The 23,577-nt window shown below is 37.1% G+C and overlaps 8 protein-coding genes across 8 annotated transcripts; 6 read left to right on the top strand and 2 right to left on the bottom strand.

The window, feature by feature from the left end:
- Nucleotides 1-130: 130 nt before the first annotated feature.
- Nucleotides 131-2,505, top strand: PHYBLDRAFT_60321 (hypothetical protein; the record flags this gene model as incomplete). Its single annotated transcript, XM_018440628.1, has 7 exons — nucleotides 131-335; nucleotides 413-618; nucleotides 721-805; nucleotides 892-1,377; nucleotides 1,439-1,644; nucleotides 1,708-1,832; nucleotides 1,914-2,505. The coding sequence occupies 7 exons, from the start codon at nucleotides 131-133 to the stop codon at nucleotides 2,503-2,505; spliced, it is 1,905 nt and encodes a 634-aa protein (XP_018288039.1).
- A 526-nt stretch (nucleotides 2,506-3,031) lies between these two features.
- PHYBLDRAFT_149161 (hypothetical protein) lies at nucleotides 3,032-3,813 on the top strand (the record flags this gene model as incomplete). The annotated part of the gene is made up of 2 exons (XM_018432228.1): nucleotides 3,032-3,675; nucleotides 3,747-3,813. The coding sequence occupies 2 exons, from the start codon at nucleotides 3,032-3,034 to the stop codon at nucleotides 3,811-3,813; spliced, it is 711 nt and encodes a 236-aa protein (XP_018288038.1).
- Nucleotides 3,814-5,373: 1,560 nt separating this feature from the next.
- Nucleotides 5,374-6,216, top strand: PHYBLDRAFT_172011 (hypothetical protein; the record flags this gene model as incomplete). The annotated part of the gene is made up of 2 exons (XM_018436717.1): nucleotides 5,374-5,754; nucleotides 6,091-6,216. 2 exons carry the CDS (start codon nucleotides 5,374-5,376, stop codon nucleotides 6,214-6,216), a joined length of 507 nt encoding a protein of 168 aa, XP_018288037.1.
- Nucleotides 6,217-6,799: 583 nt separating this feature from the next.
- PHYBLDRAFT_172010 (hypothetical protein) lies at nucleotides 6,800-8,104 on the top strand (the record flags this gene model as incomplete). Its single annotated transcript, XM_018436716.1, has 4 exons — nucleotides 6,800-6,839; nucleotides 7,031-7,170; nucleotides 7,597-7,635; nucleotides 7,880-8,104. The coding sequence occupies 4 exons, from the start codon at nucleotides 6,800-6,802 to the stop codon at nucleotides 8,102-8,104; spliced, it is 444 nt and encodes a 147-aa protein (XP_018288036.1).
- A 507-nt stretch (nucleotides 8,105-8,611) lies between these two features.
- PHYBLDRAFT_172009 (hypothetical protein) lies at nucleotides 8,612-10,269 on the top strand (the record flags this gene model as incomplete). The annotated part of the gene is made up of 2 exons (XM_018436715.1): nucleotides 8,612-10,216; nucleotides 10,255-10,269. The coding sequence occupies 2 exons, from the start codon at nucleotides 8,612-8,614 to the stop codon at nucleotides 10,267-10,269; spliced, it is 1,620 nt and encodes a 539-aa protein (XP_018288035.1).
- Nucleotides 10,270-10,439: 170 nt separating this feature from the next.
- On the top strand, nucleotides 10,440-11,851 carry PHYBLDRAFT_149158 (hypothetical protein; the record flags this gene model as incomplete). The annotated part of the gene is made up of 3 exons (XM_018432227.1): nucleotides 10,440-11,299; nucleotides 11,368-11,614; nucleotides 11,702-11,851. The coding sequence occupies 3 exons, from the start codon at nucleotides 10,440-10,442 to the stop codon at nucleotides 11,849-11,851; spliced, it is 1,257 nt and encodes a 418-aa protein (XP_018288034.1).
- A 1,553-nt stretch (nucleotides 11,852-13,404) lies between these two features.
- Nucleotides 13,405-14,448, bottom strand: PHYBLDRAFT_149157 (hypothetical protein; the record flags this gene model as incomplete). Its single annotated transcript, XM_018432226.1, has 1 exon — nucleotides 13,405-14,448. One exon carries the CDS (start codon nucleotides 14,446-14,448, stop codon nucleotides 13,405-13,407), a length of 1,044 nt encoding a protein of 347 aa, XP_018288033.1.
- A 5,701-nt stretch (nucleotides 14,449-20,149) lies between these two features.
- Nucleotides 20,150-21,819, bottom strand: PHYBLDRAFT_159740 (carbohydrate esterase family 16 protein). The gene is made up of 5 exons (XM_018434052.1): nucleotides 21,675-21,819; nucleotides 21,388-21,621; nucleotides 21,274-21,317; nucleotides 20,826-21,168; nucleotides 20,150-20,747 (listed from the first exon to the last, which is right to left on the bottom strand). The coding sequence occupies exons 1-5, from the start codon at nucleotides 21,718-21,720 to the stop codon at nucleotides 20,326-20,328; spliced, it is 1,089 nt and encodes a 362-aa protein (XP_018288032.1). The 5' UTR covers nucleotides 21,721-21,819; the 3' UTR covers nucleotides 20,150-20,325.
- Between the last annotated feature and the right edge of the window lie 1,758 nt (nucleotides 21,820-23,577).

The raw sequence follows: 23,577 nt of genomic DNA, 5'->3' as shown, positions 1-23,577 counted from the left end.
TACTTTCAATACCTTTGATCTGAGTAGCCAATCCACAGGCTTATATTAGACCTTCTTTAAAACATAAAAGCTTTCTTCTTAACCTCATTTTTTTTACTTTAAATATATTTTTTTCTTTAAATTTCACATTATGCCAATTTATGGTCTAACCATCACCCAGCGGTCTATTTCTAGTCGCGCCTTGATTTATAAAGCACTTAATGCTAGATCAATTTCTCGCCTTTTCCCCAATCGGTCATATTCGTTTGCTTCCACAATGTCTATCTCCAAACAAACAGAAGTAGAGAAATCTCCAACTACCAAAGATATGGCTACCTCGCCATATTACAATCAAGGTAATTATCTATTTTTCGGTCTAGGTTGATAAGGTCCCCCGTTAAGATTTCCTTGGTCTAAATAAGATTTGAATTAGGCATTACCTTGTCCGAGGCATCCCGTGCTAAGCTAGGCTTGCGTGGTTATCTACCATCTGCCGTAGAAAGTCTCGAAAAACAAAAGGAACGTGCCTTAATCATGTTACGCTCAAAGAAAACATCTCTGGATAAATATATCTTTTTGGCTCACTTGCGAAACACAAATACGCATTTATTTTATAAGCTTACGTGCGATGAGCTAGAGGTAATATTCTGCTTACTTTTATTTTTCCCCATACAAATACTCTGGGAAATCATTTGCAACATTCTAGAGTAGACGATTGATCTTATCATGCTGGCTGTGTAGGAAATTGCTCCCCTTATATATACCCCCACTGTTGGAGAGGCTTGTCTAAACTACTCCAATATATATCCTTTTCTTGCACCACCAGGTAAAGTGAAATTCCTTTATTTGGGAAATATATTGTGCGACTGTTTCAATAAAGCAAAACAATTACTCATAGAATAAACACTTTAGGTTCTTCTGATGGTCTCTATCTCACATTGAACGATTTGCCTAATATCGAAGAAATTATTCGCAACTATCGACCAATCACTGGTCAATCAGGAGGTTTCTCTCCAGAAATTGCAGTGATTTCTGATGGATCTCGTATCCTTGGCTTAGGCGACCTTGGCGTAAATGGCATGGGAATCCCGATTGGAAAGCTTCAGCTCTATGTTGCTGGTGCTGGAATCGATCCTCGAAAGACTTTGCCAATTCTACTTGATCTCGGTACCAACAACAAAAAATATCTAGAAGATCCATTGTATGTTGGTCTCAAGCAGACCCGCCCAGATGAAGACACATTTTATTCTGCCGTTGATAAAGTGCTCGCTGGCCTACACACAGTTTACCCAGATCTTTTAATCCAGTTTGAGGATTGGTCTTCTGAACACGCTTTTGGATTGCTGAATAAATATAAAAACAAGATTCTTACATTTAACGACGACATTCAAGGAACAGGTGCCTATACATTACTCTAAGGGTATAATCTCAACAGCTATTAACCTTCTTTAAAATGTAGGTGCCGTCATTTTGTCTGGACTTATGAATGCCATTCGCAAAGTGGAGTCTGAGTCTAAAGTGGCTCCTAAAGACCACCGAATAGTATTTTACGGTGCAGGCTCCGCTGCTGTCGGAGTAGCCACCCAAATTCAAGAATATTTCCAGACCGAGTACAATATGACAGAGGACGAGGCCAAGAAGGTGTTTTGGCTGGTAGACAGTAAGGTAAGATATTAACTATCGAAACACTCGGTTGTATGCCTCTCTAACGAATTTTAATACTATTAGGGAATGATTACCCAAGATCGTGGCGATAAACTGGCAAACCACAAGGTGTATTATGCCAGAGATGATAACAACGGCAAACAATTCAAGGAGCTCACAGATATAGTTGATTATGTAAAACCAACAGTGTAAGTTAATCTAAAACTCATACAATGGTTTAAGAAAATAAGCACTAATACGAAACCTTTTATTTCAATATACCTTCATAGTCTTATTGGTTTATCATCATCAACTGGAGCCTTTAATTCCAAGGTACTCTCTCGTCTAGCTGAGCTCAACAAGCAACCCATCGTTTTCCCACTTTCCAACCCGGCATCCCAAGCCGAATGCACCTTTGAGCAGGCTATGGAGAGTACTAATAATTCAGTGGTCTTTGCATCTGGTACTGCCTTCCCACCATACACTGATCCTAAAACTGGTGAAATACACGTGCCTGGTCAGGGAAACAACATGTACATCTTCCCTGGGCTTGGACTTGGTGCTGTCCTAGCCCACCCGAAGCTTATTTCAAACAGCATGATATACAGTGCTGCAAAGGCTCTCGCTAACTCGCTTACACCCGAAGAGCGTGGGCAGGGCTGGCTGTATCCATCCCTCAAGCGTATTCGTGCCGTATCTGCCGATGTGGCTGCCGCAGTATGTGAGACGGCATGCCAAGAAAACTTAGCCAGATCTCAAATTATTACAAATCTCAAGACACATGACGAGATTGTAAAACATGTTACTGCCAATATGTGGTCTCCTACCCAGGACACTGCTGCCGACACCCGTCAAGATGTCTACCAGGAGGCCAATTCATAAATCATAAAAAAAAAGAAAAAAGAAATCTACATCAAACAAAGTATCTTGAGCACCATTTCTTTTTGTACGCATACTCATATCACTCGTTTCTTTTGAATAAACGTACAATAATACTATTAAAGGGGATTATGTATTCAGCTTATTTAGCATCGGACATAACCGAATATGAACCGCACCTTTACTGGATCTGTCTTGATGACAACCAATTTACAGCACTTCATTTGTGAATATTTATCCTTCTTGCTAAATTCCTTTTTTTTTCTTAAAAAAAAGGGAACTTTCATACTTCTTATTTAAATACGTGAGCTAGGCACAATAGTTCCTTTTAATAATATTTTGCCGACAAATCCGCAATACAATAAAAACGTATTGGGTGTAGATAAACAAAATGCCGTTCAGTGTACCGTGTTATTAAGTAAATAGCAATAAAAGCAATGGAAAACAGACGAGAGGCAAAAGAGAGTTTTAAACTGTTACTCTTTTCTGTCTCTTTTTTGTTTTTTGTTTTTTTTTGTTTTTTACTATAATGAAGATCACTGGTAAATACGCTCTTATTTTTGCAGTCTTTCTTGGGTTGCTGTCTACTGAAACGATTGCCCATGGTCCGCACGCTGATAGAGGCAACAGTACTGTAGAACAAAATGAACCTCACACACATCACAAAAAACTGCAAGACAGTTGTCGAAACTACCACGACCTGATGGGCGATCCCGATTGGAAAAAGGGAGAACCTGGCCGAGATCACATGAAGCACAAGAGCAACGATCGTACTGATGGTATTGACACCGATCCAACGAAAACAATCAACTCGACAAAATCTGCCATTGACAGTATTGCTAGTCCTCAACTCCTAAATAACAAAAGTGCTGGTGATGGTTATATTGATCTGGAGTCTAATACATCTAACAAGACCAAGAGTTCTATCCATCGTCCACAGAGTGCTCTATCCACCTTTGTACCCACCGTAACTGTGATTACAACAGAAACTGTCTACGCTATTGAAACCCCAGCTCCAGTCCAGTCACCTATCAATGACGGAGATACTTCAAATGGGTCAGTGCCTGGAATTGGCTCGATGTTCAACGGGACCCATGATGCTCCTGCGGATAGTACAACATCATCTAATAGCAATACCGAACTTGACAATGTAGCTGAAGGAAGCTCATCCCGGTAAGAAATACACATAAGTTTATATACGTATATTGATAGGCTCATTACGATAATCTTACCCAACTATTTAGTATTGATCCCACTAATACAGTCGTTGCTCTTGTTGCGGCTGGAATGCTCATTTGTCATTTCTTCTAAGAGCTCGTGGCCGAGACTTATTAAGATAGAATTATATTGTTGTTTGGTTACTTGTAATAGACATCCTATCATTTCTCTCTATGTATCTGCTTGTTTCTTTTTCTTTTTTTAAAAATATTAAAGGGTCGAGGGCCTTGTGGTTATTTATGACATTGTCCACAAGACACGATGAGCTGGTCCCATCATCATGCACTTTAATGTACGCCTGTATCGAAATTGATTATTTTTGGCCTACACGATGCTACTATGTCTTGCTGTTAGATTCTTATCCGCTTACCAGAAAATGAATGGCTTTGTTTTACATCCAAAGGGTACTCTAATCTTAGAAGACCAATGCCTTTTTTTTGACATGGTATTTTTAGCTGCGAATAATATGCTCTATCTATCGTTCTATTTCTATAAACGTTACTAGCAATAACAATAAAGAAGCAAAACCAAACATATTTGGTATGATCTAATATTATCATAGCCAAGGCTTGCATGTGTTTCACTACAATAATTGGATCTAGATTGTCTTGATGGACCACTGTAATCTAACAGAGCGAATTGTTTTGAATGATGTGATTTTTTTTGGCTAGGTAGCTAGGTAGCCAGCTGCATGATCGTGTGGTCTTCTGTTAAATAAAAATCGAGTAGATCATCGCGACTGAACAATGGTGCCTACGTTTTCCTGAAGCCAATCTATTATCCCTAATTTCTATTATTGTTGTTACTATTAGAGACTAGCCTATCGAGGAAGTCTACGAACATCTTGGCATCGTCAGATCCATTGACATATTTGAAAAAAGTACAAATAGAAATTAAAAGGGATAAGTAAGTTGATGCCATCATATTATCTGGCTACAAGATTTGATACGAATAGTAGTTATAAAAATAAAGGACAATGCGAATGCGAGTTTCTTTGATTCGGAAGTCGTGTTATATTAAGATAAATTAAACAAAGTCTAGAGCATCGGTTCACCAAAATACAGATCAACAATCAAGATTTGGCTTTAGTCATCTTTATTTGGTAAAGAGAAAAACAAGAGGTTGTGCTGTTTGCAAACAAGACAATGAAGGAAGGAGACCTTGGTGAAAGGGTGAGTCTTTCAAGATCATAGATTTGTGCACGTTGCCACCGATCAGCTACTCTTGCCTTTTTCTAGAAGCGTATATTAAGGGTAATATTACAGTGTCAATAATACAAAGTTTGACCATATATTGGCTCAAGTCTTCTTTATTTCCCCTGAATAATAGTCTGATTTTGTTAGCCTTCTAGTGACTCTAATATACAATCGTAGAATGAAGGGGGGGAGAAAAAATCATTTAGAGATTTTTACGATGTCAGCAAAAAAGGAAAAAAAAAGAGCCTTGTAAAAAGATTGACATCGGATTCTTATAATACTTTTTCAGATATCTTCCAAATGCACAACATGTAAAGGCCATGACAAGTATAAAAAGGCTTGAATTTCTCACAACTTTTTTCTTTCTTTCTAAAATCAACAACAGTAAAATCCATAAGCCTCTCTTTCCTCTGCCTCTCTATTTTCTTTTCTTCAAAAAAAAAACAATAATCATACCATGCATCTCTTTTCTATGCAATCCCACACTCAGCCAAAATGCACTCAATGCAAGCATTCTGAACTTAATAAATCAACCAAGAATAGCAAAATGTCTTCCAAATCTATGGCATCTTTACGCAAGTTCTTCATCAAGTCTAAAGACCGTCTTCGATCCAACTTGTCTTCGGTGCCTTATTTCACTCCCAAGTCCGATACACACACCAGCTGTTGTACTTCTTATGTGTCTTCTACATCAACAGTAACCTCTTTCATAACCTGTCAGTCTGGAATCTCCGAGGATCAAGTCTCGTCGCGTCCTTTATCACAGAAATCACTAGAGTTGGAGTCCCTTATATTCGATCATCCCTCAGTGACTCTTCGGATCAGCTTGACACCCACTGTGTGTTCACACTAACCAAACAGTCAAAATCCGAAAAAAAAAGTGAAAGAAAGACATGCACAAATCAACCCACTTGATGCTTGTGAAAATGCTCTTTATATATATATATATATATTTGACTAGTTTGAATTCTAGCATCTTCTTTAGAATGTATTTATTTATTTAATGGCTTTATTTATTTGTCTTTTTTTAAAAAAAGAAGAATACCAGTGGTATTCTACAGCTGTAATATTATACCCATTTTCCCCCCTTTATAACCATCAATTTAGCATACTGTGTATTGCTATAAATAAATCTAAATCACTTTTGTGATATATTTTTTGTCTTAAATAAAAGTCTTTTTGTCAATACATTTGCCAGTGTCAATGGACTCAGCAAAGCAAGAGATACAGTTTATCCACCCTGAAACTCTTGCTCTCTGCACCAATCCTAGTTTCTAGTCTATTAGCCTCAATCGTTTAATAGCAATCTTACAAGGGCGAGGTTTCCTGGTGGGGTACGACATTTCTATCTGACCGGACTATAATAATTAGTCCCAAATACACTATACCAATAGCCAGTTATGCAGAAGATAATAAAGAGTTGTTGTCATTACACTGTGATGCAATCTTGTTGGATATTTTAATATTTATTATCCTTACGCATCATATCTTTCTCTTTCTTTCACCTACTTATATTCCCAGAGTCTGACAGTACCAACTGGTAAGTAATCCCCATTCACTCTTTTTTACAAAGCACAAAAAATCTCTATGAATTTTTGGTATCCTGACTGGTATTAACTATTAATATAATAATGGATCCTTAGGAGCCAGATAGAGTTATTCCATACCGGCAGAAAGGTCATAAATTGTGGTCTGGTAGAATAAAAATGTCGTCTCCCTAGAAGTAGCGTTATGAAAAACCATTAGCAGAGAATGAGTTAAAGTCGGGAGGCATAAAGAAGGCGACCCAGCTGATAAATAGTAATACATCAAATAAGCACTCAAACGATCAAGTCGTAGAAACACGAAACAGAAAACAAAAAAGAGTTAATTAAGGAACAGAGATGGAAAAAGTAGAGCATGACGGAATCTTTGTATCAAACAGTAGCTTATCACTTGGCACAATAATTAAGAGAAAGGCCCTTGAATTATTTTACAGAAAAAAACAATGAATAAATCGACGCCTAGAGAAAGGAAGATTGTATCGTAAGTATGAATTAAAAAAAGTTGCGTAAATTAACTAATCCTGTTCTTATTTGTTAGAAATGGGTTATAATCTATTTTAAACTTTACAGACGATTCAACTCATTCTCAACGAATACTCTTCGGCAAAGACGATTGCTCTAATTTGTTGACGCTATTTAATTCAGAATTAAAGCTAAAGCTTGAAACTGTGCCCCTTACATTAGTCAACATTTGGAAAGTCGTTTGTGATGTAAGTTAAACGGCGGATGTTTGACATGTAACTGACTTCTATTTAGACTGTTATTGTATCAGGTGATGTGGAGTAGGGGATCGAGTATATACAAAAAAAATTGAAGCAAAACAGACGCATCAGTGTATATAGATTTATTTAAACATTTGTAAGTTAAGATCATTCAAAAATCCCGAACCAAGAATCCCTGGGCACATTTTCGGTACAGCCAGCAGTGGATTTGTATCAAGGTTACTCTCAACGAAACACTTTGAAGGAGAAAAGGCTGTTTCTTATGATGTTTTTTGGCTGGGGAAAGAAAGGAGACAAATGGCATAATAAAAATTACCGACTAGACACTCGATGAGAGCCCTTGTGGTGATTAAAGTGGTAAATTCTGTTTAAGCATATTCTTTTATCAATTCATTACAATCATTATTTTTCCAGACAATCTTTTTACAATCACTTTTTATACTTTTAAATAAAGTAAGCTAGTGTCTACTAATTCTCATATGTGCACAGTTACAGTGTTTCTCGAAATTATTCGTGCAATAAAAAATCGTGCATTGGTGTTTGTTATAATGGTTTTCTGTTTAAGCAATCTTCAAACCTAGCTATGGAATATCTGCAAAAACCTTGTAGGTCACTATGAAGCACTCTGTTGCAAGCGTCTCTGATTTCCTAAGACAATGTCTCCTCTTGCTAGAGCGATTCTCTCTGGTTTTTTTAGGAGCTCCACCAGGCTCTTCTTTTTGATGGAGCAACGACCTTAGGGGTCTCCGACTGTATGTTTACCACACCTAAATGTGATATGGCACCTATGATGGTATGCGATTTTGCTTTTGTTTTGAGAGTTTCTACTACCGGTGTCTTTCTTACCGTTGTCCATGCCATACTACGCTTTATATTGATGTTAAAACCCGACCCATCAATAAAAGCGCAGTTAGCCAAATAGTCTATATCAGCTTTTAAAATCTCAGTAACCCACTGAAATCTAACTTCTATCTTCGCTTCACTATTGCACTCTTTTGAGTGACATGTTGCATTTGGCGGTAACAAATTTGTGGAGATTAGATTTTGATATGTCTAGATCATTAAACTGACTAGCAAGCTTCTATATCATTTCATCCGTTAACATCCTATCACCGTTGTAATAATAAAAGTTAGGAATTTGTTTGTATTTCTAATGAAAAGAAAGGCAAAGATAATTTTAACTTTGCACGAATTTTTATTGCATTAATGCACGAATTTTATTTTATTTAGTGCACAATTTTTTCTTCAGCAAGTGCACGAATAATTTCGAGAAACACTGTATTGTAATTGAAGGGAGGGGTAAAGGGAGTTTTAAAAGAGGGATTATAACGAGGATCTTGAAAAGCCACACAATTATTTACAATCCAAGACATATCCCAAGACTCATTCCAAGTCCCTTCTGTCTTCAACAGCCTCCAACCTACGCACTATGCAACGACTTTGGTCAAGAGTCAATGCAATGTCTATCCAGGCCAAATGTATATTCTGCAGGACGGTCGAAGATAGCGCTTTTCGCCAGCCCCTGCGAACAAGACAAAGTGTATCGATAGATGGAATGCGCTTGAATAATCAAACCAAATTACATTCCCAGACACGACATTATGTACCAGCCTTAGCATATTCGTCTTCATTCGAAGATATAGTAGATAATAGCGATCGCCAATTACCAACCCTTGTGTCGTACCTAAAGGATGAGATAGAGCAGGTGCGGAATGACCAACCAAACCTGTCAATAAACGCGAGGAACAAACCAGCTGTGTTTGCCGAATTCTATAAAGTACTAGCAACGCAGGATATAGATTATATTTGGCCAGTCTATACATATATTTATAGCAATCAATACACTCAACACGTTTCACGGCGCCAATATAGACAAATGTTTCTTTCTACTATCCGCGCACGCGCCACCCAGAAGAATCTCTTCCGATTGCTTGCATTGATCGACGACATGAAGTTGCGTGGGATGAATTTAAGATTATCAGAATACAATTCACTGATGGACTGGGCAGGTGGACGTTCTGTACCATCTAATCGCCCTCACCATCTAACAGAGGCGCTGGCGCTTTTCGAGGAAATGCAGTCCTCTTCTACTGAACCTGGAGGTCATTGCGGAATCAAGCCTTCACTTGTGACCTTTAACACACTCATTCACATTGCTTCCCAGCTGTCAGATATTAGAACAGCACAACGCCTTTACCATGATATGATTGCACGTAAAATCAAACCTGACGCTTATACTTACTCTACTCTTATGTACAGTATGGGGAAACTGGGTGACCTGAATGGCATTGAGCGTATGATGACCGACCTGAAGGATAATAACCTTGATCACCTTATTAAAAATACCATAACTTGGAACGCACTTATGTCTAGTTACGCCTGCAATGGAGCGACAGAAAAAGCAATACTCATGTTTCAGGACATGTTTTCCGCTTTACGGGATCCACAACATCAACATAAGGAAGCTCCACCTGCAGATGTCCAGAGTTTCCGGATATATATTGAACTGTTACTTTGGAAGGGAGATATTGATGACGCATTGACATGTTTTGACCAAATGTCAACCTATAAGATAAAACCCATCGCTGCTGTTTACAACGCCTTTTTTGCTTACTTTATGCGATCAGTTACTGAAAACCAGTATCCCGATCCTGACCTTTTTCAACCTAGTTACGACCACAAATACGAAGACGGATACAGCTATCAAGATGATATTCTGCCGGATACATCCAATATTGAACAATATACTAAATCCCTACCTCCATTATCACTGCCACCTAATGCACAATCGCTTGATATTATTCAGCGTCTCTATGCTACCATGAGACAACAAAAAATCCCACCAAACTCTGACACAATGTATACCCTCGTATCTGCCCTTCTAGACCTGGGAAAAACCACCCTGGCACTTGAGACATTCGTACAGCTCACTGACGAGGCTGCCGTTCCCCTTCCTGTGCAAGATCTGCGATCAGTTTCCATCGCTACCCTGGCAAAACAAAGAGCAAGGCTGAGAAGGAGCACACCCACAAAAGTAGAACCTAACCAGCTACTGCTGGATCGATTAAATAGTCTTTTATCCCATAATTCAGTGTAAACAAAAAGTAATATCTCCAATGTATAAACAACCCAACACCCAGATCAGAGTTCCATAACCTAACATTCTGGCCATGCTAGGGTGATCGGTCTCTGAAAACATCAACTACAGAAATAACAATTCTGACAAGCCTAAAAGCTTTATTGACCTCATTTAAATCATGGCTACTCGATTACTTCGCTCAATCTCATTGATCCCCAAACAATCAATCATAAGCCGTGCCCAAGTAAGGGCTGGCTCAAGGTTGCCTATTCAATCAACCCATTTTGTGAATTTCCAAAAGCAAACATTTGCTACTGCGCGTCCACCGTCATCGACGAATGGAGAACGCACGATTAACATTCCTCGCATACCTCTTCTTCTTATTGGTATCGGATTTGCCTGCCTTGGTGTAGGGCTCTACGAGTACTTTACATCTGATATCCAAAAATATCCTCCTCCTATCCGCCAGGCCTTGCGAAAGGCACTTTATTTCTCCCAAGATGACCGGGACACAAAGCTCGCCCTTCAATACTTTCGTCAGGCTCTCGAACTGGGTATCGAGTCACCTGAAATGGAAAGAGATGGTGCCCCATTGACGGGTATTATGATACAGCTGGGAGTTCTTCTTGAAACACTCGGGCGACTCCCTGAAGCAAGACAGACCCTCACTCTGGCACTTCGTCATCTAGTTGGATTTGAGAATGATAGAGAATCTGTCAAAGATAAAAGACCTGACAGTGATGTATTTAATGTCGATTTGTCTTCACTTCCTACCCAAACACAAAAAAAAATCGTTGGAATTGCTCAGAAGCTTGGCGACATTGCAGCAAAGTGTCGCTTGGATGACGAAGCTGAAAAGTGGTACACCTGGTCGGTAGAACATCTCTTGAGAATATCATCACGTCCCAAATCAGAATACAATGATACCGAAGAGGTTATCTTTGACAAGGATCACATGCCAGCATGGTTAACTAAGGCCGAGCTTGGTGGAGCGCTGGAAGCTTTGGGAACTTTCTATGCCACTCATGGAAACTACGTGTAAGAAAGAAAACATGGCGCTTGATGATATTGTTGCCACAAGTCTTGGGCTAATGTAATTATTGTAGGTTTGCTATACAGCTTTATTTACAGGCATTGAATATGGCTGGACTCAAGACATGTCACACTTCGGTCTTGATGAACAACCTCGCGGAAGCATATGCTGCAATGGGACGATTTGAGGAAGCCAAGCAATGGGGTCAAAAGGGTCTCGACCACGCTCAGAACCCAAATACGCGTAAACTCAATGATGATGGAGAAGAATGTGATGCAACATGTGGGACTCTTCTTTACAACATGGGCATGCTATTTGAGGTAATTTTTTTTACTGCCAGTAGGAAATTGATATATTATCCACATCAAGATATTAATTTTACTGTAAAATAATAATAATAATAATAGCAAACTGGCGACAAAGCCAAAGCTTCCCAGTTCTACAAACATGCTGGTCTTCACGGAAGAAAATTCAAGCTCGATGAATGTGTTCAGGAATCCGATAGAGCCTTGAGACGAATTGAATTTGAACAAAGACATCCCGCTACTTTTGATTAGATACAATAGATAATTTATAGACCGAGTAAATAGAATGCAGTCAGCTTTGTTCAACAAGTTACACAATCTCCTATCTCATTGACAAACCTGTTTATACTTTATTTAAGTAAAAGGAGTATTATGGGCATTTAAACCCTAGAACTATATGCTCTTCTCTCTATCTACATTAATATCTATCTACACATAATGTTTCTTAGATGTCCTAAAGTAATATTTGAGATAATACTTAGTATATTTAGTAATATGCTGAAAAGATGTGATTTTATTATCTTATCAACGGATCAAGCTTTACATCCACTTTTTCTTTTAAAAAAAAATACAATCTAAATACCGTGGGAAACAAACCGTGGAATGACATGAGAAGCAAGATTATTAATATAAAGAAGCTACCATACAAAGAAGAAGATTAAAGAAAGAAAATGAAATAGTAACTGATCTTGTCATATAAGCTTTTATTTTTGCACATACTCGCACCAAAAAAAAAGAATAGCTTTAATCACGGGAAAATAAATATAAAATAAGCTTTCTTTTTACATTTCTTAATATTATAATCATATTCGATACGAAGAAATTATTTGTACCAGAAAAATGCTATAAGCCATAGAACACTATTGACTATCAATAACATGGTCGAATAATTTACTTTTACTTTTTCTTTCACAACCAGCCATATTAGGAATGTAGCCATCATTGGAAGGTTTGTCCAGTCAAAAGAAAACCACCTTGATTAAACGTGCTAGAAGAGTATTATCATATGGTCTGGCGAATTTCAAATTATCTTACAGAGTAACAATTAAAGTATCAAATATATATAGAAAATAAATATATATCATAAGAAGGGAAACAATGTACGATAATTTGAAATTGTTTCTAGGCAGCTAAAAGTGTATTTCGTTGTTAATTAGTGACACATGGAACCACTTCAGCCATGATAATTGTATTTAATATGTTCAAGAAGTAGATTTATTTTAAAGAATAAAGCTTATAATGAGAATATATCACGAAAGACAAATATTTGCTCTTGTATCAAGTCAACATTAAGCTTATATATCAGAGTACATACTCTTTCGGTGTCAATTAGACCGCTATTGTGTACCGATCAAAATATTAGATAATACTACTGTCAAAAACAACCGTATTCATATTTATCTCTATAAAAGCATCGTTAGAACTACTTTATTATAAAGAAACTATGCAATACTCAATAATACTTTTCCCTCAATAATAGTTTCATTAAATTGTAGTAATTATTATCCAAAAAAATTATTGTATCTTGTGTGGTCCTAAATGTGAAACCTTTACATAAGAATACTATGAGTTTATTGCATTTTTTTATACGAATAATTTTTCTTTATTTTACTTTGACTTTGTCTTCTTTTCAATGCCACAATATATTTTTACTTGGTACAAATTAATTTTTTCTAGGTCTTAATGTACTTTTTTTTCCCTTTCTTTAAAGAAGAAAAAACAATTTTGAATATGAAAAGCGCTATAGAAAATAAATAGATATCAACAATAGAATAATAGCAACAATCAAATGTATCCATTATATGTTACAGCCAATCTTCATCTTTGCTAAGCCAGACCAGCAACCCTACCAATATAGCAGTGATGAGTATGCTTGACACACTCATCCAACAGTTCAACTGTCTAATTCCTCGAGATGATAAAGGTAATATAGATTTGGTTTCGCTTGGATTTATCTCACGAGAAGGGTACTTGAAGTATCGCCAAGCTCCAATCCACCAGAGTGGAAAGAAAATAAATCCAAATAGAAATAATAGGCTGTCGGTCGAACAAGGCAATATACATAGACCAAATGGCATTCGCACAGATTCCGGCTCTTGTGTTTTAGTTTCATTTTGTCCTACTTGAAAGTGATTTTTGTGGAATTTTCCAAATGAGTCTACCCATATGGCTGATATGTGGCGAGACTGGAGGTCGTTTTGTTCAACAGCGCTATATATAGAGAGAGATGACATGCTTGATATTGTGTGATGACGCAGCATAGGTATTAGTGTAGGGAGCTGTATAGGCTCTGGTGGAGTAAGCACAGCAGAAGGAGCCTCTTGCCGGGAATGAGCCGCATCGGATACAGTAGAGGCACGAAGAAGACCAGAAGAAAGGGTGATATCCAAGGAGTGCCGATATTCTTGATGAGCTCCCAGTTCGCAATTTGTTTCATTGATGGACTGTAAAGGTTGAGATGCTCGTTTACCAACAGAATCACATAATTTTAACTCCTTGTAATTTTTTATCTGCGGGGTAAGTCCAAAAGAAGACTTTAAGGTCTGCTGAGCCTTATTTGATGGAACAGTAGCACTGGGAGAGACTGTACAACGTCGATAGATTCTAGTGGCCTTTGGAGGCCGACTGATGTTGTATAATGTATCGTACTCTCGTTTACTGAGTGGGTACGTGTAGCGTTTGAAATCAAAGTGCTGGATCTCGTCAATTGACCCTGATATAGAAGATCGACATGTCTTCAAAAGGGCATTTGACCAAGTGAGCCAACGTTTTTCTGCTTCATGGTTACTATCATTGTCTTCTTGGTCGACTGTAGGTAGTATGGAACTGGTTGGAAAGAAAGAAGGCATAGGAGGTTTAAATGGGCGGCTGGCGTTTTTATAACGAGATTTTGGTACAGTGCTGTATAGGTAAATGGAAAAAAAATTGTTGTCAAGGGAACAGGGGCGTTTATTACTGTGTATAATGTGCCAGAACAATTCGATACCGCAGTGTTCCTTGATTCTATATAAGATCCATCAAGCAATAAACGCACGACGGTTTTCTAGAAAAGGGAGAGCGTGTGCGCTATTGGAGTTGATCGTTGGGTTTAATCTAGTGAGTGCTTAAATGATAAACGGTGCCGAGGTTAACACTAGATAAGATTGGAAAAGAGTAGAAATGCATACATGTATGAAAGAAATTTAAAGGGTCTCTATAAATGACAAAACATCTCTCCTTTTTAGTATGCCCCTTGATTTTGTGTATGTGTATGTGTTTAGATGACGATAGAAGCCAGTGTAAAAGATATATATATATATATATAAAGCGTTGCATTTTTTTTTAAGAAATAATAATAATTTTATACACCATTATCCAAATATTCATACAAGTAGTTCATCTTCAATTTGTTTACGAATACGAATCTCTTTCTCCATCATCAAGCTTACTGCCTCATTCAATTCCTTTTCAGATTCATCCTTGGCCAGAATATCCAGCCCCATCAAGTAGAGATCTATTTAGATAGAATTAATTAAACATTCGAGGCCTTGGTCCTATTTAACTTACCCTTTGACCAAGGGCACTCTCTCACTGCGCGGTAAAATAGTGTGCGTGCCTTTTCGTGATTGTCTCTCGAAATTTCATGTTGAATATAAAGTTTCCACAAGACAATGCTTGATCGAGTACTACTCAGATAAGCATATTAGCTGTGTTCGTTTTTGGCTAATTGTCTTACCTTGGACTTTCCACAGCCCGGTCAAAAAGTGACCGGACAAGATTAATATCATACGGAAAGTGGTTGTGTAGTTCTCTGTGAATCGCAGACACCCAAAGAATGACATTTGGATCTCTGCATTAAATATTCGAGCCATAAGTTTTTTTTGTGTATATTCTTATATTCAAATCCTATATATATATATATATTACTTACTTGTCTAAAGCCAATCCAAAGAAATTTCTGACACGATTATGAATTCTTGTTCTTGCTTCATTCCAGATGAATAGCCCAAGGAATAAGGTATTGTTAGGAAATAGCTGGAGAGCTCTTTCCATAGCCTCTCTTAGTATTATAGGCTTGTGGCCACCGTAACCACGGGTTGCATGACGATAGAGAAGTTCGGCATAGGCCATCCACATAGTCTCACTAGCATATCCACGTTCTGCCTGGTGTTCTTTGATGTATAATAACGCTTGCTCATAAACAGCACAAGCGGATTCCAAACCAAATGTAAGGTACTCAAACAAAGCATAGCATACATTATAGCTATGGGCGATTCTGTCTTCCTTGTCGCTATCAGACAAAGTAGATAGCTGCATTGTCTTTTGGGAAAAAAACTAAAGCCAGAGATACCATTAATATTTTCATAATCAGTCAAAAAAGGGTTACTTACTTCTTTTGCCCGGAGGAGCTGAGTTGAAGAAGGCTTATCTCCATTTGGTTGGTAGGGTTGCTGGTTTCCCATTGCTACAAGAATATTGAGCGCTTCGTCATGGTTGTCGTACTCTATCTCGAGCTGAGAAAACATGCAATATACCAATGGTATATCTTCTTGATCGGATGATGGGAAAGTGTGATATGCAGAAAGTGTTGTCTGATATACCTTTCGTGCCTGAAAGTAAAGGAGTTAATTTAAAATCACTATATATTTACTGGGTGCAATTTACTTCTTGTGGTTTGTCGTGGCTTTTCTCTAGCTGAGCGTATGCATTCCACAAAACCAGATTGGTACGGTTTTCCTTCAGCATATTTTTGGCAAGTGTACGGCCCCTGATCATCTCCAATTAATAACCATACTTATGTGGATAATTTACATACCCTTTGTATCCACAGCTTGACTCAAATGAAAGATGATATAATTTCAAATGATAGTCTTTCTCAACTTCAACTAATTGCTTAAATGAATTTCTATACAAAGATAATACATCAGTATTCTTAGAAAAACTGGCAGAAAATTTATATTGTACATACCTTGTAAATTCTACATCAGCATCGCATTCAAGCTGGCTTCTTCCCGCACATCCAAACCAATGCTTTGGTCGTGCAAATAACTCAGAGATACCAACAGGGTAAGAAATTGGAAGACCATAGGGGTCTCTGTTGGTAACTATGTGGTCTGGCTCCATCGGGACACCATCCAAACAATACACCAGCATTGGCTTCTGTTCTAAGTCTGGCCATATGTTGTGGAGCTTCATCTCATTGTGAGTAAAAGTATCAGTGAAGAAGTGTGTGTTGGTGCCTACACCTGGGGGAGTGTAAGGTAAGCCGAGGAACACAAATATACTGTAGATCAACCCCAAACGTGCGCCACGAGTGGTGATGTTGAATAGGAAGTTTCGGATATCATCCGAAAGTATTACAATATAAGGATCCTCGTCCACCCTCTCAGGATTTACGGCTATTTATAATTATTAATATAATTAAATAATTATTACTTATTTCATCTCATATACTTGTACTTGTACTTGTACTTGTACTCACTATTCATTCTCAAAGCTAAACGATGTCTTTGGTCTGCTTTATTTTCTGCCGAAATCCAATCTTGAATACTAGACACTTTTTATATGCAAACATAAAATGTCAGAATAACGTGTCAGAATATACCACATATCTAATGCTTACATTCTTCCTCTTCGTCCTCCTCTTTTTCCGGATCAGGCACAGTACCAGTGTCCTCTTCATCTAAGAGTTTTGGCTACCATTAGATGACCTCGAGTTTGTAAAAAAACAATCAAGCCAATTTTCTTACTATATCTTGCTCGATAAAACTCCTTCCATCCCTTCGCATTCTACACGTATATATGGATATTAATAAAAGACACGCAAACTCATTTCTTGTTTCAAAAACAAATAAGTACATTTTCACCAAACCTAGGAACTTCGCTATCCCAAAAATCACATATTTCTTGAACCATTTTCTCAAATGTGATATCCAATGACATATCAAATATCTGAGGCTGAAACAGATTGAATTCAACTAAAGCTTGGAGAGTTCCAAAAGCCTTTTCTTGATAGCCTATAGTAAGAAGAAAAATAAAGAAAAAAAGCATCTCAAATTATGATAAGCCTTTAATATTCTCTTTCTTTCTTTTTTTTTCAAAGGTAGGTATTTTGATAATAATGCCCTTACCGGACTGTTTCATAAAAAGACATGCTCTTAGAACTATGTACACAAGTATAGATTCAATGCTTTCCCGACCTGAGAGAAATATATGTCAATACTTGATATCCATGTTCTTCCTTTGTCCTGAAACTTACTTGAAGAATTTTCTTCCAAATTTCTGTTAGCATGTAATTTCTTTAATATTCTGTTGAGAGTTGTAATGCAATCTTCAAAGACTTTTACACACTCTGTAAAAGAAAAACTGGCGAAATTTGTCTGGCGAAGGTTGATGTAGTCTGCCCATAGTTTAACTGACTCTGGATTTTTTTTGAGGACATTATCCCATTCACGCAATAGAGTAAGAGTGCTAAAGACAACACACAATAAAGTGGTTAGAATGGCTTTATAGTCAAAATTACACTTACTCCCAAGTCTCTCCTCCGCATTTCAGATATGCATCCACAAGCTCTTCATTGTCAGGGTTATTTTCCATTGCCTTTTCAAAAATGCTCATCTTGACTTCATTAATGCTGGATTTATTGGATTTTGTGCGTGTACTGGCTTCTACACCTGTATTCAATCCCGAAGCAATATCGTCTTGGAATTTAATGAATTCTAACCATGTCTTGACATCGTGTGGGTCATCTCTTAATTTGTTATTAAATTCGATGGTTCGTCGTCTCATTTGTTCAGTAAAAAGTTCTTCATCGACAATTTCTCCGTCTTCGCCTTCGTCTGTTTCTAACGATTTTCCAAGGTGCTTATCACCTCTTATATCACGGTAATCAACACCACTAGTCAAGAGACCATCCTCTCCTGTCTCATCTAGGCGTCTTTCCTTCTTTTGTTTGTCACCAAGAGATATAAAATTCTGGCCTTTGGAAAAATCAGCTTCTTCACTTGATGCTTTAGTCTTGATTATAGATCTGATATTATAATAGATATAAATGTAAGTATTCTCTTAATAACAATATTAACATTTATTGGTTTGTTTTACCTCTTTGTGCTATTATCGATATCTTTCCAAGCGTAGACAGAGTCTGAATACCTTACTGTAGGTTGTTTTCTCTAATATTTCAAGTAAGAACATATACGTATAGTTGTAATTCTATCACGTTATAATTAATATGGCTTACCTTTCTATTAAGCCTGTTTTCTATAACAAGTACTTTGCGGTGCTTACTTTCCATAGAGATCTTTTCATCACCAGCGTATCCAATAACATTACCATCTACACATATGTGTACATCAGAATACGGGTTAAATCTACTCCATGTCTTCGTATTCCGTATTATTCACATAACAGATACCCACATCCATGTCTATTGTATCTAGGAACGTTACTGTCATCATTTCCTCCATATGAAATATTGTCAGGATCACCTTTGCAGTCGATAATAATTGAAATTCCGGTATCAAGAAGGGTGCTAGTTTTTCAATCAAAATAAGAATATACTCTTTGTATTGTCCATATTGCTAAATACATACTTTCCAGAGCTATCTTTTCCGGAACGACTCTAATGAACAATTATGTGCATGTTATGATATACATATTTTTACAGCAGAAGTGAAATAAAAAAAAACCATCAACTCACGGAACTTTTTCGATCATAAGACCGAGAGCGGTCGCGTCTAGAATAACGATCATAAGAACGAGACCGAGACCGAGAACGCCTAGAGTAGCGATCATAATTGCTTGAGCGAGACGATCTTTCTCTGTAGCTGTCTCGGTAGTCATCCCTACTACGATCCCTTGTTCTACGCCTCTCTCTGCCTTGATCATCTCTGTGGCGGTCCCGACTACGACTTCTGTCTCTACGACTATTTCTCTCATAATCCTTTTCTCTGCCTTCTCGAACTCTTTTATCTTTGTATCTGTCTCTGTCTCTGTCTCTGACATCATCTCTATCACGATAATTAGGTGATCTTGATCTCCTTCTATCGCTACGTCTCTTCTCTCTTTTTTCTTGGGATCTATCTCTTGATCTATCATTTCGTCTTCGTCTGGATGATTTGTCTAGATTGTCGTCATCGCGTCTGTTTTCATCAATGCTTTTTGTTGGATCTATCTCACCGTCTGATTCAAGAAGTTCTGAATTCATCTTATTGGATGAGTTTTATTATTTGTGTTATTTGAATCAATTTACCTGCCAAGTTGTGAGTGCTTGGGGGTAATTGAATTTGTGTGCGCTCGACAGGTTTTGGCGCAGAAGCGAATGAACGTGGGGGCGGTGGTATCATGGGATCGTTGACCTGAAATTAGGATTATTTAAAATGGTGTTTTTTTCTTTCTTCTTATTTCTTGCTTGTCAAAAAATGACAAGTTAAAGTATCCGTAAGAGAAATAATGCGTGGAGGGTACCTTTCTTTAGATATTAAATGAGAAACTAGAAGTTTAACCTTTGATTGGAGAGGAACACTGAATTGTGACGTTTATATTTGGCGTAGTGAAACCGAAAAGCATAAAAAAAATGATTCATACAAAAAAGGATCCAGAAAGCAAAATATGATTTTTATTATATTCTGCATTTTGTGCTGGTATTGTTTTTGTTAATTTATTTATTTACTGGCTCTGATAAAATATCAATATATATATGTAGACTGTGGTTGTTTGAGTTTATGCTAATTGATGTACGGCTGGATTTAAACAGGAGAGTATTCGGTGGTCTTTGTAGCAGGAGCGTTAGATCGTCTAGCCTTCCAGTAAGAAGAGAAGGTATTGATGATTCTGTTTCTGCGGAATACTAATACCAGCATCAAGATAAATAGCACAATGAATAGCCATGGATAGTAAGCAGAATGGTCAACGCTGCCATCCACGTTGAAATCCGCCGAGTCGTTTGTGGTGTCTGGATATGAGTGGGGTGAAGATACATAATCATCAAGATTTGAGTTGTGTGTTGAAGGAATGTTATTTGACGTCGAATCCTTGGGTGCAGACTTAGGAGGTGACGGTGTGATTGGAGGGGGTGCAATAGGTGCAGCCGGTGGTGTGGATTTTGGAGTTGTGGGCAATGAAAAAGGGTTACTACTAATGATATTTTCTGCCATAGCTCGATGTCCAGCTTTTTTTTTTTGGTTTTTGTATATTGCATGTCAGTACTATGCGAATGATAGAGACTCTTCAACCATTTAAATATTACCTCCTGTCATATGTAATTGATCCCACCATAAATAACTGTCAATTGGGTCGGAACATCTGCCTTGGCAGGTCTCCCAATATGCTTCTTCTACATTTTCCACATTGTATCCTTCAGGATCTCCCAGAACATAACTGAATAATCCAGAATTGTCTACGAATGCGATATTCAACTGTGTCTCACTTGTCCAGTCATTCACAGCATCCTCCAGCCCGACATTGAACTCCGAGACTCTTTGTTTAACCTTGCTCTTGTGTGTACTGTTTGAATAATAAGGGGAGTATTCTAAAGGAGGAAGACCGAACAATAGAATTCGACTGGTAGGATCTAATGCTTCCAGTTCAGCCTGATTATTTTAATGTTTTTTTGTAAAAATAAATTCGTATATAAATTAGTAAAAATATAATATGCAATTGCTGTGTAAATTATGGGTACGGAAACATATACTTACCACCTGGTCTTTTACACAGTTCAATAGTGACTTCACTGTCTTATCTGCAATACATTAAATAAATCAATGGGTTTGAATAATACACACAAAAGCAATTTGCCTTTAATGACATACCTTGGGCACCTGCGACATCTGTGATTCCGAAGAATATTGCGTGTAAGCTGTTTTTATTGGCAGTTGCGAGAGCCTTGGCTGCTTTAAATTGCTTGGATAGATCTGACGAAGAACCAGGAGTAGGACAGGTCAGGGCTGCAGATTCAGCATAACTTCTGAGCTTTGTCCCCCAAGCATCTGATAGTTGTTCACTCCAAAGAGGGCCGTTTGATTTGCGGGTTCTTTCGCTAAGATCTGCAATTGATGTCAATATCGAATGACGATGAAAGTTTGATTTTACTGCTCACCAGAGTAAGAGTCACCGTAAACAAAAAGATAGTCTGGCTTGGACATTATGAGACGCTTGTTTAGTGTTGAATATGTTGAATTGGGGACGGGACTGAAAGAAGAGGGACCGTGTGGTTTCTGGGGATTCTTATACGCTCAATCGGCTTAGCCTTGGGATGGAGTACCATATGGCCTGACAATTCTTCCAAAGGCTTTTATAACCTATTTTTAAGGAACTATTCCGGAGTTTGGTAACTTGAGGTTAAAAATATCATTCGATTTCGAATTCAGGTCTTGACTCAAACCCTTTTTCTTCATAGATACGGTCATTTCATACCAGGTTTAGTTCTTTTGTGTAATTGTAGTCTGGGTTCAATAATATAAGTATATAAATATATATATATATGTAAATATATATATATATATATTGGTGCTTTTACCAAAATTAAATTCAAAAAAGATTTTATTCCAATTGGTGGATATCCAATGTTCAAATTATAGTAAATAAGCTTTAAAAAGAAAAGGTCTGACAAGCAATTATATATAAGATTTAATGCGTTTCGATTCCAAATGGATAAGTTATACTAAATAGCTCGTACTCAAAGCAATCAACATTTCGACTCTTTAAAGGTTGAATATAGATCCTAATGTGAATATGTATATCGATGCAGTATCTCTAGATTTTGGTTTGCTTTTTTATACCCCTTCTAACCTTCTCGAGGGTCTGACCCCTATTTTTTTTTCATTGCCACTTATAATTACTCAGTTACTTTGAGCCCTAATGACTGTCATAATATACGCTCACTATGTATTCTTTTCTATCGTCAATATACACATGTGTGTAGGTTGGTTACCTATGATAAACTAGATCCTATTTCGTGTCATAAATGCCTACAGCTTATAAGATACTGCTGATAAAATATATGTAATGCAACTCTGGTGCTCTTTCTGGCTCTTTCTGGCTCTTTTATGTGTTGCGTATCCATTACTTCATCTATTGTCATGGGTTTATTGGGCACATTATGCCTAAGCTTCGTGTGGCTGAAATGGCTCTAATGATTGAATATAATGGAACTCTCGTTATTACATTTATAACAATCCTTTATTTTCTTTATTTCTTTGGTGTATAATACCTTGCTTGATTTCAAATCGATATTGAACCTACCTTCGTGAATATATATATATATATAGGTAATTTTCTCGGGAAATGCATACAGTTGTTGTACTTAATTTGCTTGCCCAAGCTCAAAAATATGTTAAATATTTCCTTGGTGCTTCTTATCCACAAAAGGATTAGGATCTTCATTATAGTTGTTTCACAAGTTTTAAGTGCTACTTTTTTGTATTAATTTGACCACTCTCCTTTTAGGTGTACCAGATTCATTTTTACCCACTACTTTTTTTTGTCTTTGAATTCAAAATAAAATATTCGTGTTTGTGCGTATATTCACACCGATAATTTGTATAATTATACCCAGTATTTAGTACAGTGCTTGATTCACCTAGCATTCACTACAACTTTTCTCATCTTCACAAAAATAATCATATTTTGGGTTTAAAGATTGCGTTTAATCGATTGGAATTCTGGAAGATAAGCAGTGATTATTGTAAAAAGAAGCTATCTATATATATATACAAAAGGGATCAAATACTCTGAATACAATGCACAATGTGTGTTAGAAAATGACATTATGAGGATACTAACAAAAAAGTCAGGCCTAATATTTTATTAGGAAAATATGCCAATTAATGCTAATAATAACAATAATAACAATAATAAAAGTAATTTATTTTTGGAAATTTACCAAACGTAATACTTCTGTTGCGCAAATTTGAATAGAGAGATAGAGAGAATAGGATTAGGCCTCTTCTTTTAGCAAGCTTATATTCACGGTATGAATTCAAATTAAAAACTCTTACAAA

This window comes from Phycomyces blakesleeanus (assembly GCF_001638985.1).
Source record: "Phycomyces blakesleeanus NRRL 1555(-) unplaced genomic scaffold PHYBLscaffold_20, whole genome shotgun sequence".
In the NCBI taxonomy this organism is placed as follows: domain Eukaryota; kingdom Fungi; phylum Mucoromycota; class Mucoromycetes; order Mucorales; family Phycomycetaceae; genus Phycomyces; species Phycomyces blakesleeanus.
The sequence above is the reverse complement of the archived record's forward strand: the minus strand, read 5'-3'. Positions and strand labels throughout refer to the sequence as shown.

Bases quoted from the DNA above. Each gene is read 5' to 3' on its own strand.
- PHYBLDRAFT_159740 (XM_018434052.1), bottom strand. From the start codon at position 21,720: ATGTCCAAGCCAGACTATCTTTTTGTTTACGGTGACTCTTACTCTG. The intron at 21,622-21,674 runs GTGAGCAGTAAA...CATCAATTGCAG, and splicing joins TTACGGTGACTCTTACTCTG to ATCTTAGCGAAAGAACCCGC. The intron at 21,169-21,273 runs GTAAGTATATGT...TAAAATAATCAG, and splicing joins ACTGTGTAAAAGACCAGGTG to GCTGAACTGGAAGCATTAGA.